This window comes from Chrysemys picta, chromosome 2 (assembly GCF_011386835.1).
Source record: "Chrysemys picta bellii isolate R12L10 chromosome 2, ASM1138683v2, whole genome shotgun sequence".
Classification (NCBI taxonomy): Eukaryota; Metazoa; Chordata; order Testudines; family Emydidae; genus Chrysemys; species Chrysemys picta.
In genome coordinates, this window is record NC_088792.1 from 248,543,718 (window position 1) to 248,561,840 (window position 18,123).

General features: G+C 42.8%; 1 protein-coding gene across 3 annotated transcripts in view; it reads left to right on the plus strand.

The window, feature by feature from the left end:
* Window positions 1-13,054: 13,054 nt before the first annotated feature.
* DPY19L4 (dpy-19 like 4) overlaps window positions 13,055-18,123 on the plus strand; it is a 47,636-nt gene continuing 42,567 nt past the window's right edge. The window contains exon 1 of one of the 3 annotated variants that reach the window (XM_008168337.4): window positions 13,055-13,343. In XM_008168337.4, the coding sequence (XP_008166559.2) occupies window positions 13,334-13,343 (10 nt within the window). In that variant the 5' untranslated portion in view covers window positions 13,055-13,333. Of the gene's footprint in view, window positions 13,344-13,961; window positions 14,073-18,123 lie in introns of those variants that run through there. The other 2 variants (XM_042845107.2, XM_008168338.4) reach the window with 2 other exon arrangements.

Sequence of the window (18,123 nt, forward strand, 5' to 3'; positions counted from 1 at the left end):
CTCCTGCTAGTCATCTCAGGAATTAGCTCTCCAGTGTATAGAGCACCTCCTACTGGCCAGTGTCTCGCCTGCTGCTGGCACCTGTGTCCCTGCTGGACCCCGGTGCCCTTTACCTTGTGGTGCTGCCCCCACAGTAACCCCTTATTCTGGGTTTCCCCTCCCAGGGGAACCACTAACCCTCTAAACCCACCTTGCCTCAGTGGCTACTGCCAGTCATCATCTAGCCCCCGCTCACTGGGGCAGACTGAAGTGTAATGGCCACTCATCATTGGCAAGGGGTTAGGACTTGCTGCCATTGTAGCTGATTCCTAAAGATAGCAGTCTCACATATCGGTGGTGTGAGAAACTGCTGCCTGTAGAAATTAGCTTCATCACATTGCAGTGTTACAGGTATCACATCCCTACAGTTTGCAGTTTCATACACATATGTGTGTGTGAAAATGCTACCTGTAGGACCATGCTACCCATAGCAGCAAAAGGTCCAACTTTGCTAAAAAAAGACCATCTGATGTAGCTGATTCCTACAGATAGCAGTCTTACATACCAAAAAGAACAGGAGTACTTGTGCGCCTTAGAGACTAACACATTTATTTGAGTGTAAGCTTTCGTGGGCTACAGCCCACTTCATCGGATGCGTAGACTGGAACATACAGCAAGAAGATATTTATACATACAGAGAACATGAAAAGGTGGAAGTAGCCATACCAATTGTAAGAGGCCAATCAATTGAGATGAGCTGTCATCAGCAGGAGAAAAAAAACTTTTGAAGTGATAATCAAGATGACCCATAGAAGGTGTGAGGATACTTAACATGGGGAAATAGATTCAATTAGTGTAATGATCCAACCATTCCCAGTCTCTGTTCAAACCTAAGTTAATTGTATCTAATTTGCATATTAATTCAAGTTCAACAGTCTCTCTTTGGAGTCTGTTTTTGAAGTTTTTTTGTTGCAAAATTGCCACCTTCAAGTCTGTCAGCAGCGAAAGGTCCATTTTGCTAAAAAAGGTATTTCAAGCAGTCTCACATGTAAAACCAACCTGATAGCTTTCTTTAACAGTGTAATAAGCCTACAAGCAGTACATGTGGTATATCTTGCCTTTAGTAAGGCTTTTGATACTGTCTTCCATGACCTTCTCATAAACAGTCTATGGAAATGAAACCTAGATGGACATAACGATAAATAAGATGAGCATAACAAGTGGGGTTCTCCAGGGATCAGTTCTGGATATGTTTCTATTCAAAATCTTAATGATTGAGATAATGGCATAGAAATATGATAACAGTTTTCAAGCATGTACAAATAAAGTAGCATCTTTTTACAGAAGCTGTTTCTTACAATCTATACGTATCACTAACTGCTACAGATAGCACATTTCTACATGTAGCAATTTCACATACCCTATAGTGCAAGAAACTGCTACCTGTAGGAATTTGCTACATCAGGTAGCAGTTTAATACAATAGCAGCTTCTAACAATCTAGAAGTATGGGACCCAGCCCCAGTGCTGGGCCAAGCCACCGGCCCCCATGCTCCTGACAGCCGCCTCCCCCAAATCGGGCTGGCCCCAGCGCTGGGCCAAGCCAGCAGCCTCCCAGAGCATCAGTTCCTCCTGCCCCTGAAGGCCCCGCCCACCCCCACCGAGCCCAACCAGCCCAGTGCCCGGCCGAGCCGAGTGGAGGAGGCGGTGGGGATGTCGGGGAAGGGCAGGGCCACCATGGCCCAGTTGTCCAGCGGCAGGTTGGCGGCCTGGTCTATTATACCCACCGCTCATGAATTGGATGTGTGATGGGTTGGATCACAGAACCCCCCCTGGGAGCTGCCAACTGATGTGCCAAGACTACCCCTGTTCCTATTTTCCCTGCCAGCTCAGGATTCCAGCACCCTGTCTTGCTGAGCCAGACACTCCCGTCTGCTCCAACACAGATCCAGGAATTGAATTACTTGCCTCAAAGCTGCAGGTTTACCTGAAAACAGCTCACAGAAGTGTGCTTGTCTTTAGCATTCAGACGCTCAACTCCCAATGGGGTCTAAACCCAGATACATCCGTTTTACCCTGCATAAAGGTTATGCAGGGTAAACTCATAAATTGTTCACCCTCTATAACACTGATAGAGAGATATGCACAGTTGTTTGCTCCCTGGGTATTAATACATACTCTGAGTTAATTAATAAGTAAAAAGTGATTTTATTAAATACAGAAAGTAGGATTTAAGTGGTTCCAAATAGTAACAGACAGAACAAAGTAAGTCACCAAGCAAAATAAAATAAAGTGCACAAATCTATGTCTAATCAAACTAAATACAGATAAGATCCTCACCAGTTCCAGAATGCTCCCCTTTACAGACTAATCTCCTTCTAGCCTGGGTCCAGCAATCACTCACACCCCCTGTAGTTACTGTCCTTTGTTCCAGTTTCCTTCAAGTATCCTGGGGGATGTAGAGGCTCCTTCTTTAGCCAGCTGAAGACAAAATGGAGGGGCCTCCCAGGGGTTTAAATAGACTTTCTCTTGTGGGAGGAGACCCCCTCCTCACCCTGTGTAGAATCCAGTCACAAAATGGAGATTCAGAATCACATGGACAAGTCACATGCCCATGCATGACTCAGGACTTGCAGGTAACAGCGATTACCCACATGCTACCTTGAACATCCTCAGGTAGACTTCTTATGTGGATTGGAGTCTTCCAAGCTCTTTTGTCTGTTAAGTGCTTCCTGATTAAGCACTTAATTTGCACATTCCTTTCCCAAGAAGTGACCAAATGTTCTAACTAAGGCTACTTAGAAATCAAGCAATTATACAGCCAATGTTCATAACTTTGACACACAAATGGTGCCTGCATACAACTAGGATGAACATAACCAGTAGATCATAATCTTTACATAGATATGTTACATGGCATATGTAGCAAAACCCTATTCCAGTTATATCCTACATACATTTATGAGCACCCCCCCCATAAAGCCTTATGGGGTACACTGTCACAGGATGAAATTAAGAAGAGGAAAATTTAGGGTCAATTAGATTTATAAATTATTTTCTAAGGGTAGTCATGGAAACCACAATGTTTGGGACATCTTAAACAAAAGTGAACAAAAAATATAAAAAATATACTGTAGGGCAAAAATTCTGAACAGGTAGGGGAAGGTGCAGATGAGAAAACTGGTGAAGTATTTTTATCTTTAGTTTTTAGTATAATGATAGAGAGGATGAGAAAAAGATGCAAAGCCGCTTGTAGAAATAAAAGAAGGAGATGCTGGAGAGGTACCCTAGGATTCAAGAGTGAAGAGGAAAATGCTCGAAACACAGTCCCAAGTTCTGATCTTAGTTTCGCTGGTGTAAATCTAGATCAGATCCATTGATGCCACTAATGCTAAACTGGATTTACAGTGAAGAACCTGACATAATCTGGCTCATGGGCTTCTTGTTCAAGGTAGTCAAAAAGACTGGAGTGATCAAAAGCATTAGAAGCTGCACTGGGATCAAATAGAAGATGAGAAAAATAGGGTGGGAGAATCCTGAAGGTTGCATCTGGACTGCAGAGGTTCCTTCAAGAAGAAAAGTCCATTACAGTCTTTTCCAAAGAGAAGGGTGGTTTTTCTATTCAATATATAATTTATGCAAATTAATATTATTATATTGTGAAATAAACATGTTCCTTAAACTTTTCATGTAGTTAGCAAAAGACCTTCTGTAACCAAATAAAAACATATATGTGCTATGGAAGACACAGCCTAATATATTCATTAGGAATTGTCAGACCTGCCAATTTTTTCCTGTTGTTACTATGATGATGACAAGCTTGAAGAATAACAACAACACACCCTGGAAGCATGAGAGTTTGGTACAGTTTGTGGCTCTTTCCTGCATTTTTAATTCTCTCTATTCTTACAGCTGTGTTTGGTTTCTTCACTTTTGTTTTTATATTGTTGTTATCCCAAATTTTGGCTTATTTTAATTATTTCAGACCCTCCCTCCTGCCCCCTTCCACCCACACATATACTCACGTCTTGTCACAGACTTGCTGTAATCTCTTTTGTTCTTTCTTGTTTCTTATTAAAAATGTTAGGCACTTTACAGAACAAATAGAAATACATGGTCCCTGCCACCAGGAGATGATATTACAATCTAAGGTCTTCATCCCACAAACACTTATGCATGTGAGTAATTTTATACCTATGATTCATAGATTCTAAGGCCAGAAGGGACCATTATGATAATATAGTCTGACCTCCTGTATAGCACAGGCCATAGAACATCCCCAAAATAATTCCCAGACTATCTCTTTTAGAAAAACATGCATTCTTGACTTTAAAATAGCCAGCAATGGAGACTCCACCATGACCTTTGGTAAGTTCCAGTGGTTAATTACTCTCACCGTTAAAAAATTACACCTTATTTCGAGTCTGAATTTGTCTAGCTTAAACTTGTAGCCATTGGATCATGTTATGCCTTTCTAGATTGAAGAGCCCGTTATTAAATATAGTACCTCAGTGGGTACTTATAGACAGTAATCAAGTCACCCCTTTACCTTCTTTTTGTTAAGCTAAATAGACTCAAGGAGTTCAATCTAGGACTAGAGGTATGTTTTCTAATCCTTGAATCATTTTGGGTTGGCAATACTATGAAAGTGACTTGAAAGTGTCAGAGGGTCCTGTGGCACCTTTGAGACTAACAGAAGTACTGGGAGCATAAGCTTTCGTGGGTAAGAACCTCACTTCTTCAGATGCAAGTGAGGTTCTTACCCACGAAAGCTTATGCTCCCAGTACTTCTGTTAGTCTCAAAGGTGCCACAGGACCCTCTGTTGCTTTTTACAGATTCAGACTAACATGGCTACCCCTCTGATACTTGAAAGTAGGGTTACCATATTTCAGCAAGCAAAAAAGAGGACGGGAGGAGCCCCGCCCTAGCCCCGCCCCTGCCCCTCCCACTTCCCGCCCCCCCAGAACCCCCAACCCTCCCCCCGTTCCTTGTCCCCTGACTGCCCCCTCCTGGGACCCCTGCCCCTAACTGCCCCCCAGGACTCCACTCCCTATCTAAGCCTCCCTGCCTCTTGTCCCCTGACTGCCCCAACCCTTATCCACACCCCCACCCCCAGACAGACCCCTGGGACTCCCACGCCCCATCCAACCACTCCCCACCCCCTGACAGCCCCCCCCAGAACTCCCAACCCATCTAAACCCCTCTGCTCCCTGTCCCCTGACTGCTCCGATCCCTCTCCGCACTCCTGCTCCCTGACAGCCCCCCCCAGAACTCCCAACCCATCTAAACCCCTCTGCTCCCTGTCCCCTGACTGCTCCGATCCCTCTCCCCACTCCTGCCCCCTGACAGCTCCCCCCCAGAACTCCCAGCCCCCCACCCCCTCCTTGTCCCCTGACTGCCCCCTCCTGGGACCCCTGCTCCTAACTGCCCTCCAGAACCCCACCCCCTACCTAAGACTCCCTGTTCCTTGTCCCCTAACTGCCCCCTCCTAAGACCCCCCCCAACTGCCCCCCAGGACCCTACCCCCTACCTGTACCCTGACTGCCCAAAACTTTCTCCACTCCCCCCAAAAAGCCCCCCCCGTTTCTTGACTGCCCCCTCCAGAACCTCCCTGCCCCTTCTCCTGCCCCCTGGCCCCCTTACCCTGCTGCTCAGAACAGGGTGTTGGGCTCTGTGCGAGCCGAGCCGGACACGTGGCTGCGCTCCCCAGCACAACAAAACCCGGTCCCTGGCCCTGCACAGTGCTGCCGGACCGGGCTGCAGGGGAGAGCTGCCGGCTCAGAATGCAGGGCGGATCCGGCTCCTCTACAGCTGCTCTGGAGTCCAGCCCGGGACTTTCCTGCAGCCCTTCCAGCCGCTCGCTCTGCTCTGCCGGGGGAGGGGGGAAATCCCAGACAATTTGAGTGCTTTACAAATTCCCCCCGGACGCTATTTTTAGCACAAAAAGGAGGACATGTCCGGGTAAATCCGGACGAATGGTAACCCTACTTGAAAGTGTCAGTTTCACTCCTATTTAAAGTCAGTTTCTAGTCTATTATTTGTAGTGGGGAAACACCCCTAGAGCCCCAGGCAGGTGCAGTATAAACTCACAAGGCCTTGCCCTAGTAGGATGTTTCCAAAAGTTAAATGATCTATTCCAAGCTTGATGCACTGCAAAAAAGTGATAGAAAGTAATCTAGATTTTTTTCTACAATTGTTTCAATTGATATATTTAAGAATTAGTAAAAAAAGTAAGAATATACATTAAATTTTTAAACCTAACCAGTATCCCTTAGATGAGTTGACACAAGATGTCAGAACATGTTAGTATTAGAGCAGAGTGGGTCTAATATTTATTTAATTTTATTTCTTTATATAGGAATTAGAAATTATTACCTGACAGGACCACTGTATCTAAGTTATTATCTGTAAAGAAACAAGAGTTTTCAGGTGCCCAAGTAGCCTCTGGAATCACGGTTAAAGTCCCTGTCCTCCCCTCCCCCCAATCTGAAACAGCGCCCCTGGTGGCCACTCCAATTTACTAACATCTTCCTTGACTAGTGGGCACCAGAACTGGACACAGTATTCCTGCAGCGGTCACATCTGTGCCAAATGCCAAAAATAACCTCTCAGCTCCTACTTGAGATTCTCCTTTTTAACGCATCTCACATTAGCACATTAGCTCTTTTGGCCAGAGTGTCACTCTGGGATCTCACGTTCAGCTGATTATCCTACCAAATCTGTTTCAGAGTCACTGCTTTCCAGGATAGAGTCCCCCATTCTGTAAGGATGACCTACATTTTGTTCTTTGTTCCCAGATGTATACATTTACATTTAGCCATACTGAAACGCATATTGTTTGCTTGTTCCCAGTTTGCCAAGCAATCTAGATCACTCTGAATCAGTGACCTGTCCCCTTCATTATTTACCACTCTGCCAAGTTTTTGTGTCATCTTCAAACTTTATCAGTGATGATTTTATGTTTTCTTCCAGGTCATTGATAAAAATATTAAATATTGCAGGGGCAAGAACCAGTCCTTCTGGAACTCTCCCTCTGGATACAGACTGCTCAAAAATTATTCCCCATTTACAGTTACATTCTGAGACCTATGTGTTAGCCAGTTTTTAATCCATTTAATGTGTGCCATGTTAATTGTATATTCTAGTTTTTTAATCAAAATGTCATGCAGTACTAAGTCAAATGACTTAGAGAAGTCTAAGTATATTGCATCAACGCTATTACCTTTATCACAAACTCATACCTTTATCTGAAACTTGTAATCTCACCAAAAAACCCCAAAACAAATCAAGTTAGTTTGACAGGACTTATGTTCCATAAACCCATGATGATTTGCATTAATTACGGTGTCCTCCTTTAGTTCTTTCTTAATCAAGTCCCATTTCAGCCACTCCAGTATCTTGCCCAGGATCGATGTCAGTCTGACAGCCTATAATTACCTGGGATATTCTGTTTACCCTTTTTAAAAAGTGGCACAATATTAGCTTTCTTCCAGTCTTCTGGAACTTCCCCAGTGCTCCAAGGATTTCTGAAAATCTGTTAATGGTCCATTGAGCTCCTATCCAGCTCTTTTAAAACTCTTGAATGCAAGTTATCTGGATCTGCTTATTTTAAAATGTCTAATTTTACAATCTTCTGTTTAACATCCTCCAGAGATACTAGTGGAATGGAAAGACTGTCATCATCACCATATGATGAGATTGATTCATCTGTTTTTTTCCAAATATAGAACAATAATATTTACTGAATACCTTTCCCTTTTCTGCATTGTTATTGATCATTTTACTATTTACGTCTGGTAATGGATCAATACCATTTTCAGGGTTCTTTTTGTTCCTAATATATTTTTAAAAACTCCTTTTTATTTTCCTTAATTCTGCTGGCCATAGAGGTCTTGTTGTGGCCTTTAGCTTCCCTTATCAATCTTCTACAGTTCCTAACTTCTGATTTATATTCATTACTATCTACTTTTCCCTTCTTCCTTTTGTATATTATATTTTTATTTTTTACAGCTGCCTTCACTTCCCCTCTAAACCAGGTTGGTTTTTAACCAACATGGCCATCTTCCAGAGTTGTGGGATTGTGGTTTTTTGGGCATCTAGTAAAGTGTTCTTAAATGATTCTCAATTACATTCACATTTTTCTGATTAAATTCTTCCTCCCAGCTGATTTGGCTCACAATTGTTTTCAGCTTTGTGAAATTGACCCTATTAACACACCAAGAAATCAAGAATGTATATTATTGGTGTGTGTGTATATACATGTATGTATATGTACACACACCAGTAATATATTATATAATATAATAAACCAAGTGTGTGTGTGTATGTATTTGTGTGTGTGTGTGTTTGTGTTGTGTATTATGAGTACTCCTATTGCATTCAGTGAGTCTATATACTGCATAAAGGTACTCACATGCTTAAGTGTTCACAGAAAATTGGAGCCTAACTTTAGAAGTGATGTGACAAGGCAAAGTAACAAAAAAGCAGGTATGGGGCAGGTTCAGGAAGGACAAGATTTGCAGCATAAGATCATGCACTTACTTGGGTTAGTTACATGCATACTTTGATGAGTCAATTAAAAGAATTTTAACACAATAATAATTATTGTTATTGAACTGTCATTTATCCCAGAAAGTACTTGTTTAAACATACAATAGAACAAAGTTAAAAGTGAAATAAAATATATCAAAAAACAATTATAGTAAAGTATACAGTGGATAATTTATGGGCCATTAAAGACATAAGCAAAGCAAGTCTTTTAACTATTCAATAAATAAAGAGCTGAAAAAGTATTTCAAACTTTATTAAAAATGTCCAGGAAACCTCTAAATCTCATTTTATGCTCCACTAGAATACACAGATTAATTTCCTTTTGGCTGCTGCTAGACAAGTAATCAAATTGGTTTTCCAGTAGTTGATCAGACATTGGCCTGCCGGAGAAAATTCAGTTCCCTAGAGGCAATTCCCGCAAACCTCTTCAGATGACTTGTCAGACAACTTTCTTCTGAGTCTTATAAATAAATGTTTAAGCCCTACTGCTCCACTATGTCTGTGCTGTACTCAGAAGTAGTGGAGAGGGCTAGCTGCAGGGAGTTGCTTGGGGTTCCCTGATTCAGAACCATCTAGCTCCAATACAAAGTCAAGGCTGAATGTGGGCAGCCCAATCTTACATTAGTGGAGAACTGGACATAGCAGAGCTCTGCTCTGTCGTTCTCTCCTGCCCCACCTTGCCCTGGTCCCAGACAACCCTCAACGTACTCAAACATCATGAAACCAAATCATAATAGGTATTACCCAAGTGTCCATTATTTTGTTCTAATTCTTTCTAACCTACCTTTTTGCAAATTACAATGTCTTAAGAAGTATTTAGAAACTCAGAATGTACACTTGTTTCAAAAGATGGTGGATCAAATCTTGCAATGCACCCTCAGTCCTCATTCAGGCAAGACTCGTTCAATGGGATGGCAGAATTTGGCCTAGACCATATGAAAAGGGAATGTTGTCTGCCATTCTGTAGTGTATCCATGGCTGCCAGCCTAACCACACACAGCATGAGGCCTGTTCCAACACCCATCAACGACAATGGAAAGTCTCCAATTGATTTCAGGGGACACTGGATCTGGCCTCCAAATCCTCAAGCCTTTCAATTTGAGATTATATGATGAGGTTGCCTGACATAACAGGGGACTGGACTCAATGACCCAGAAGGCCTCTTCAAAACCTATGTCCTATGAGATAAAAGAATAACTAACTCTGTTAACTATAAGTAGCAGGCTTCTGTAAGTCTCTGGAATTAGTTACTATATGCATAGCAGACAGACAAAGCAGTGTATTATATACTCCCTCTATTAGACAAACTCATGCTCAGCATCTGATGGGCCACAGGAGTTCAAGTCCCCTGTGAAGTAATAACATATAATAGATCTGGGGTGTCTGTATATATGTGGCTACTGCTGCATGACAAAACAGAACCTGGATGGGAACTGCCATATTGTAATGAATCCATGGCTGCATACCCCAGCTCATCATCAGGAATAGAACTTGGGACCTTCATCAGCAAAAGTTCAAGCGCCCACTGCTTTAATGTAACACATACTTTTTCTCATCTTAATATTATCCATGGAGTGGTAAAATTACCACTATGCTCTACAGTACTTGTAGAATGACAAACTCTTGAATGGAAGACCCTATAACTGAATTAATACACAATACAGGAGATGGAAACACCATTGGTGGGGATCAGGGCTGGATTAACCACTAGCCACAGTACACCTATGCATATGATTCCTGTGATGGTTCTTGGGGTACCCAAGCCTGTGAGTCAACTTGTTATCCCACCTCGAGCAAGAGAGAGTCTTTTTTTGTACTAGCTAGGTGTCAGTGTAACCCACACACCACCTGGGTGTGGTGTTCTGTCCCATCTAGTGGCACCGAGACCATTTAGAAAGAGAAAATGAGTCTGCTCTACAGCCTTTGCTACCAGCCAGTTGGCTTTTAGCTCATGCGATAGAGACTCATTCGTTAAGCTCCAGAAGTTCCAAATTCAATCCCTCCCGCCAACGATCGGGGTCTGTCGGCGTTACATCAACTTCCTGACATCATCAGTCTTTCAGCCACTCAAGCACTCTCCTCTGGGCCCTAATTTTGCCTTGCAGGTTAACAATAGATGCACCCCAATATCCAAGCTACCTTAAATAACTCCCCTGTGATAGCCAGCCCTTGACACTGGCTACTCTCAGAAATTCCAGTGCAGTGCACCCGTTTACAGTTTTACTTTAAACCACTGCTCCTGTAAACCACGTCACTTGTGAGCACTTATGATAAAACAAAATAAGGTTTATTTAAATAAGACTAAAGATATAACTAGAAATAAGAGAGTGGTGGAAACAAGTGGTAACAATACAGAGCAAAATCATAAAATATGATCCTGGGTCTACACTTATCAATAGTTACCTTCCCTATCAATAAAGTAGATTTTCCACACAAGTTCAGTCTCTATTGCAGAGCTGGCTGGTTTTTCAATAAACAGTATCCAAAATGTTAATGAAAGCACCCTTGCTTCCCAAGGCATTTCCTCAGTGAAGGGATACACTCTGTTATAGTCTTTTGTTTCTATTCATGACCATGGCACAGCTCTCTCTGTCGTAATGTTTCTTTTTCACTTCTAAGTGGTTTTGATTGTTTGATAGTGCCTCTGATGGTTTGCCATTGATAGTTTTGGGAGGGAGCAAGGCTGATCAACTGAGCCTTGCCTTACCTTGCCAGCTAATTAGGTAAGGGTGACAACTCCCTCTTGCTTAGATGAGCCATTCTCAAGGCACGTTACCCTGTGGTGATTAATTTCTATTCCAAGTCCATCAAGCGCACTTTCACTATAAATACATTGTTCTTTAATATTACCCGTACATACATCTCACAATAGTTATAAGTCTGGAGAAATTACAAGCTTTCTGTAGACATGTCACATGATATCCCTTATGAATAATTACCCTTCAAGAAATGTGTTAGGTGTAATGAGTTTGTCAATCTGAGATGAGAGCTGTTTCCAAAAAAATAGGGGACCTTTTGTCATGGGGTCTCTGTGACACAGGTCTGGAGTCATATGAAGACATTACAGTGACATCATCATGTACAGCCTGTAGCATAAGGCTGTATACTCCTGTGGAGCAAAAAAGCCTATATAGAAAGCTGTGATCTCAGTCCCATGGAATAGAGACCACTAAGGAGAATACCATCCCCACACTCTCTGGGACAGAAAGCTCTGTGTTGAAGGCTCCTATGCCACTTTAGCAGACCCCTCAGGGATGGCCAGTTAGTAGCATCTACAGTACCCACAAAGCACCCTCTGCTGTTTTGTCAGGAAGCAACTCCCCATAAGGGTGCCCATGCCACAATCATCCAAAGCAAAATGTATGTCTGTCCATCATATGAAACAATGCCATCACAGCATCTGTGTGTTTTCTTGTGGCGGTATAGTCCAACCTGTGAGGAGCAATGTCATGAGCAGATATTGCATAGGAATGCATAGGCTCCCACTGAAGACTTTCAATGATACAAGGCTCTTTTTTCAATCAGTTTTTCGCACTTGCCTTTCTCAATGTGTTTACAACCTTTATTGACAGCTGCTCTCCATTCAGGTCTGTCCTTGGAAGTTATGAATTTTTATGCCACATGAACTGAAATTCTTCTGAAGGATGTCTTTGAAGCATTTATGTTTTCTGAGTCTCAGCTCACCATAGAGGACTTTAGCTGGGAGTCTATCCTCACCCATTCTGATAACATGACCTGTCCATCTAAGTTGAGCTTCGATAATCATTACCCTGTTGCTGGTTGTAGCAAAGGGTAGCCATAGCAGAGGCAGGACCCTAAGGCCCTTGTATGGGATGTGGAAATGGCCTGGATTGCCTTGATCCATAACTTCATGATAGAACAGGATTTGAAGAACGGTGCCCTTCACACAACTTAGAAGAGCCTCTGCTTTCTGTATGCCTATGGGACATATGAAGTAAGGGTTGCGCTAAGTGCAGAGGAGGCAACACTGACAGTTGTGACAATGCAGCCCCAGTTTTTAGCTTTGTTTATTGTCGAATTGCCATCTCGGGGGAAGGGGACATTGAAACTGCTTTCTAGTTACAATGTTGTCAACGTTTGTGATTTTTATTACAAGTCACATGATATTTGGTGTTTTCTTGAAGCCCCAGCTCCTGGAGTCATGTGAATGCATGAGAATCTCTGCTTCCGCTTTGTTTTAAAAGTATATTTCTAGTGCTGGTGTTGCAGAGAATAGCTTGAAAATACAACCCAAGTACATCCTAAAGATTCAGAACCTAGAATGCAAATAAAAATAAACCCAGTGTATATATCTGGGGGGGGGGGGAGGAGGAAACATGATTTTAAGCTATGGTGATATCTGAGAGCTTGTGGTTTGCTCACTCAGCGCCCCATTGGCTTTGCCCCTCTGGGTGTGTGGATGAGTCTCAGAGCTTTGGGCAGGACAGATTAGTGGAAAAGGAAGTTCCCCCATGGGAGGGGAAACTGAGTGAGCATCATTATGTTCCCTCCCCTCCCCCATCATATCGGAAGTGATTTGAGACCCAGCGTTGCCTCGGTACTTGCACTTGTGTGCTCCGGCCACCTCCCCGCTCCCTGAGACTAGGGTTCCCCCTGAGACGGCAGCGACACCAGGAGCAGCAGGAAGGGAGGAGCGGCCGCCGCTGCTCGTGTGTTTGAGCCGATCCGCTCCCGGGACCACAGGGAGGAGAGGCCGCGGGGAGCGCGGACCAGACGCCCTCGCCCTGGAGAGGGTGGCGGGAGGAGCAGGCGGGAGCCCTTGCGGCTCTGCCGGAGGCTGGCGATGGAGGAAGGTGAGAGGCTTCATGGCGTGTGCCCCCGTATCACCCTCCCCCGGGGCGCTAGGCCGGCCATGGCTGTGGGCGGGGGGGAGGGGCGTTAGGAGCGGCGGGGCGGGGGGGGGGGGACTGGTGCCAGTGACAACAGGGGCTGCTCGTGCGTCGCCCCTGCTTGGCGCGGCCGTGACGTTCCAGGGGCGAGTCCGGGGCGGGGCGGGGAGGGCTCCTCGCGCGCGCGGGGGGCAGCGGCAGGCTGCGCTCGCCGCGGGTGGTCACTGGCCATTTGCCGTTGAACGTGCGGTGTGGGGTTGCCCCGATGATGTAGGTCACAGGTGAATGTAAAAACTGCAGCGCAGCCGATCGCGTGAGGTTGAATGGCAGAAGCAGGGTGTCAGTGGGCGCCCCAGGTTGCTGCTCCGGACTCGTCTTCGTGTGTTTTTAAAAATATGCGTTTAACTAAATTTCACAAGGCTTTTTATGTGCCTCCATGAGCCTGCGCCGTTGTTTTGGTTTGCACCAATTGGAGGAAATCATCATCACCGTCTAGTCACCCTGCGCTGTGTGAAGACAGAGCTAAACTTCTCATTCGTCAGTTTGCTGCTTACAGACCACTTGTTGCTTTATTAATTGCAAATCTGTGGCGCTGTCTTCGCTACTGTGTACTCTACAGTGTCTTACTGATCACAAATCCACCTACTCCAGGCTATTTTCCTTTGACTCTAAACCACACTAGATGAAACAATGGTAATGCTTAAAATCATTGGATTTCTAAAAGTTCTGTAAATGGGAAATTTCTCTAACTGCAAGTACAGTAACTCCTCGCTTAATGTTGTAGTTATGTTCCTGAAAAATGCGACTTTAAGCAAAACGATGTTAAGCGAATCCAATTTCCCCATAAGAATTAATGTAAATGGGGGCGGTTAGGTTCCAGGGAAATTTTTTTCACTGGAGAAAAAAACTATATATTATATAGATATACACACAGTATACATTTTAAACAAACAATTTAATACTGTTCACAACTATGATGATTGTGAAGCTTGGTTGAGGTGGTGAAGTTAGAGGGTGAAAGAGGGAGGGATATTTCCCAGGGAATGCCTTGCTGCTGAATGATGAACTAGCAGTCGGCTGAGCCCTCAAGGGTTAACACGTTGTTAATGTAGCCCCTCACACAAGGCAGCACGAACACGAGGGAGAGGAGACAGCATAGCAGACAGAGACAGACACACACCTGGTGTGTGGGAGAGAGAGAGAGAGAGATGTACACTGCCCCTTTAAGTAAGCTGACCCACTCTTAAGTGCATTATCTTTTTAAGTGGATCAGGAAGTTGAGACAGCAGCTGCTGCCCCAAGCTCTCTCTGTCTCTCTCCGTCTGTGTCCCCTCCCTGCTCTATATGGAGAAGGGGTAAGCGGGGTGCAGGAGTAGGGGGGAGGGAGACACCCTGACATTAGCCCCCTCCTTCCCACTCTGCACAGCAAGCAGGAGTCTCTGGGAGCAGCTCCAAGGCAGACGGCAGGAGCAGCACATGGCATTGGGGGGAGGGACAGCTGAACTGCCAGCGATAGCCTGCTGGGCGGCTGCAGCACAGGGAACTTAGGGGAGTGGATGGGGGGCTGCCGGTCCACCCTGGTTACAAGCCCCCGCCGGCTAGCTGCAATGGGCTGCTCTTCCTGCAAGCAGTGGACAAAGCAGGCGGCTACCAAACAACGTTAGAACGAGCATGAGCATTGCAACAACTTTAAATGAGCATGTTCCCTAATTGATCAGCCACATAACAACGAAACAACATTAACCGGGACGACTTTAAGTGAGGAGTTACTGTACTGATTTTGTGAATAAAACCTGTGGCACTTCTGAAGTCAGAGAACAATGATACCATATCCAGATGTTCCTAAATTGGGATGAGTTTTATGTTAGAAACATGGGACTATCCTTGTCGGGATGCCGCCATTTTAAAAACAAAATAAATGTACTACTGTAGTTAAAGTATTACTGTATTTGAAAGACTAGAGAGAAAAATATTTTTTTTTCAATGTATTTTGTGTTTTGAAATCACTCTGTGCACAGTCAGTTTTCCCTTGTTGCTTATGTAGGTATAACCTTTCTCACCCCCAAAAATAAAGGAACCAGAAAAATCTTGTAAAATCACAGAAGTTGGCAGGGAGTTTTAAGGGTTGTGTTGGCTCCTGAAACTACTGTTGAAATCTACAAAAAGAAGAACAGGAGTACTTGTGGCACCTTTGTTAGTCTCTAAGGTGCCACAAGTACTCCTGTTCTTCTTTTTGCGGATACAGACTAACACGGCTGCTACTCTGAAACCTGTTGAAATCTAGTCAGTTTCATAACATGAGTTAAGTTGACATTGTCCCCTTGTAAGTTATTTTAGCTCCTACAGAAACACTGAAACCCTAATCCTGCAACTGGACCTGGATGGGTGAACCCTGTAAAATCTAAGGCACTCCAAGTGAGCACGAGGGTCCAACTCAGAGATCTAATTGCATATAATTTCATAGTTTTTAGGATAAACTAGAAAACCTTGATGATTACTGTCTGCTGGTCATTACTGTTGCCATGAAAGTATCCAGAAATGCATTGTTTGGGTATATGGTGCTGAATATCCAGAAGAAACATCTTTATACAGTTGTCAGATCTGTAATCTCAACACTGCACATGTAAAATAATCAAATAATTCTGAGCTATAAATGAATTTAACCCAACATCATTTTATAAACAATTAAAGCGAAGCCTTCCTGATATGGCTGTGCAGAAAGTAAGTTGAACAGAGGAGGTCTTTTAACTAAAAGTTGAAGACAATTGTACTGGGAACCTTGGAACCACTATGAAGTGGTCATTTAAGATGAGAAGCTGCTGGAGGTGAAGGAACTAGAGCAGGGGTTCGTTCTCAAACGGGGGGTCGGGACCCCTCAGGAGGTCATGAGGATATTATGTCATGGGGTCGTGAGCTGTCGGTCTCCACCCCAAACCCTGCTTTGCCTCTAGCATTTATAATGGTGTTAAATATATTTTAAAAGTATTTTTAATTTATAAGGGGGGTCGCACTTAGAGGCTTGCTATGTGAAAGAGGTCACCAGTACAAAAGTTTGAGAATCACTGAACTAGAGGCTGTGTCATAAAATCAAAATCCTGGACTTATTTTTAGTTGTCACCTTGCTTGTCTTTTATTTCACCTAATTAAAAGGACTTACAGAAGTGGAAACAACATTTTTTTTCTTGTTCAAGGCAATTGTAAATCAAACAGACATAGCATACTTGTATATTTTGTTTATTGATTTTGTTAGCTGTTGAGCAATCCAAAAAACCAATGTCCAGATCATTTTGTTGACTGATCTGTATTTATATCAGAATTGGAGGTTTTAAGTTTTTTCTTTTGGGATTTTTCTGTGATTACTGATAAATTCAGAGTTTACTGCAAACATCTGTTATCATTAAAATTTAGATTGTTTGCCAAAAAAAAAAAAAAAAATATATATATATATATATAGGCACTAGCTGCAGTGGTACCCTACTGATATTGCTCTGGTAATAGCTGGTATGACAGAGTAAGGTATCTAAGCTTTCCTTCTAAAATGCACACAAAATATCAATAAACACTTATTGCTCACCCAACCATGTAGATTTTACTTTTTCATATTGTATAAACACAAATTATGTGTCTGTTCTAGTACACTGAGTTTTTAACATTACTGTCTAACTTTTTTTAATCTCTTCGGAGCAAGGTGGGAACTAACTTATGTTTATTTGGATTTTTATACAATGCCGCCATCATCAAATTTGAGTGCCCTAGAGATTTCTTTTGTCAATCATATTCCCAAACCTGCTCCCATTGAAGTAGATGGAAACTTTGCATTGCATACAAAAAAGACTGTCAGATTATAGATAGATTATCCCTAACCACACACAATCTATATATTTTGCTGAAAATATATTTTAAAACATCGTATTTAAAACGTATTTCCTAATAAGCCAGACACCAATTTGAACCGTCTATTTATGTTATATCCTTTTCCCGTATTTCTAAGTCTAATGACTGGAAATTGAAGCTAGACAAACTTAAACTGTAAATAAGTGCAATTTTTTAACAGTGAAAATAATTAACAATTGGAAAGGTTTACCATAGGATGTGAAGACTGATGTCTTTAAATTAAGATTGGATGGCTTTTTAGAAGAGATGCTCTAATTGAACCCCCAGTTACTGGATGAAATTCTGTGTCCTATCTTATGTAGTAGGTCAGACTAGATTCATAAAAATGTTCCCTTGTAGTCTTACTATCTATGAATTAGCCTGTTTGCCCTTTAGATTGTAAAATCAGGGTGGGGTCTTAGACTTTATTTTTGGAAAACATTATGGATTCTATGGAAAGTAATAACGAGAGCAGAAACAGGCCTATAATCTTACTATGTGCCTTCATTAAATGACTTGCTTTTTAAACTATATGATTCTTGGTTAAATTAGCATGTATGGATTTCATTTGAGTAGACTTGGAAGTTAAAAAGGTCATCACTATTCATCTTTATCTTTTAAAATCTTGACTATATAAAAGTAGCAGTAACAGGCAGTTCTTTTAAAAAGCAATGTGTGCCTGATGCTGATCTAACTTACTAATGTAAATCACAAGTCAGTGAAGTTACACCAATGTAAAAGCAGTGTGAGAACAGAATCATGTCTATATCCATTAATTTAGACAACCTGCTTTCTCCATTATAAAGTAACTATAAAATAAAATAACAAACTTTCAGTGAGGGTTCTAGTGATATCACAATCCCCAAAGCAA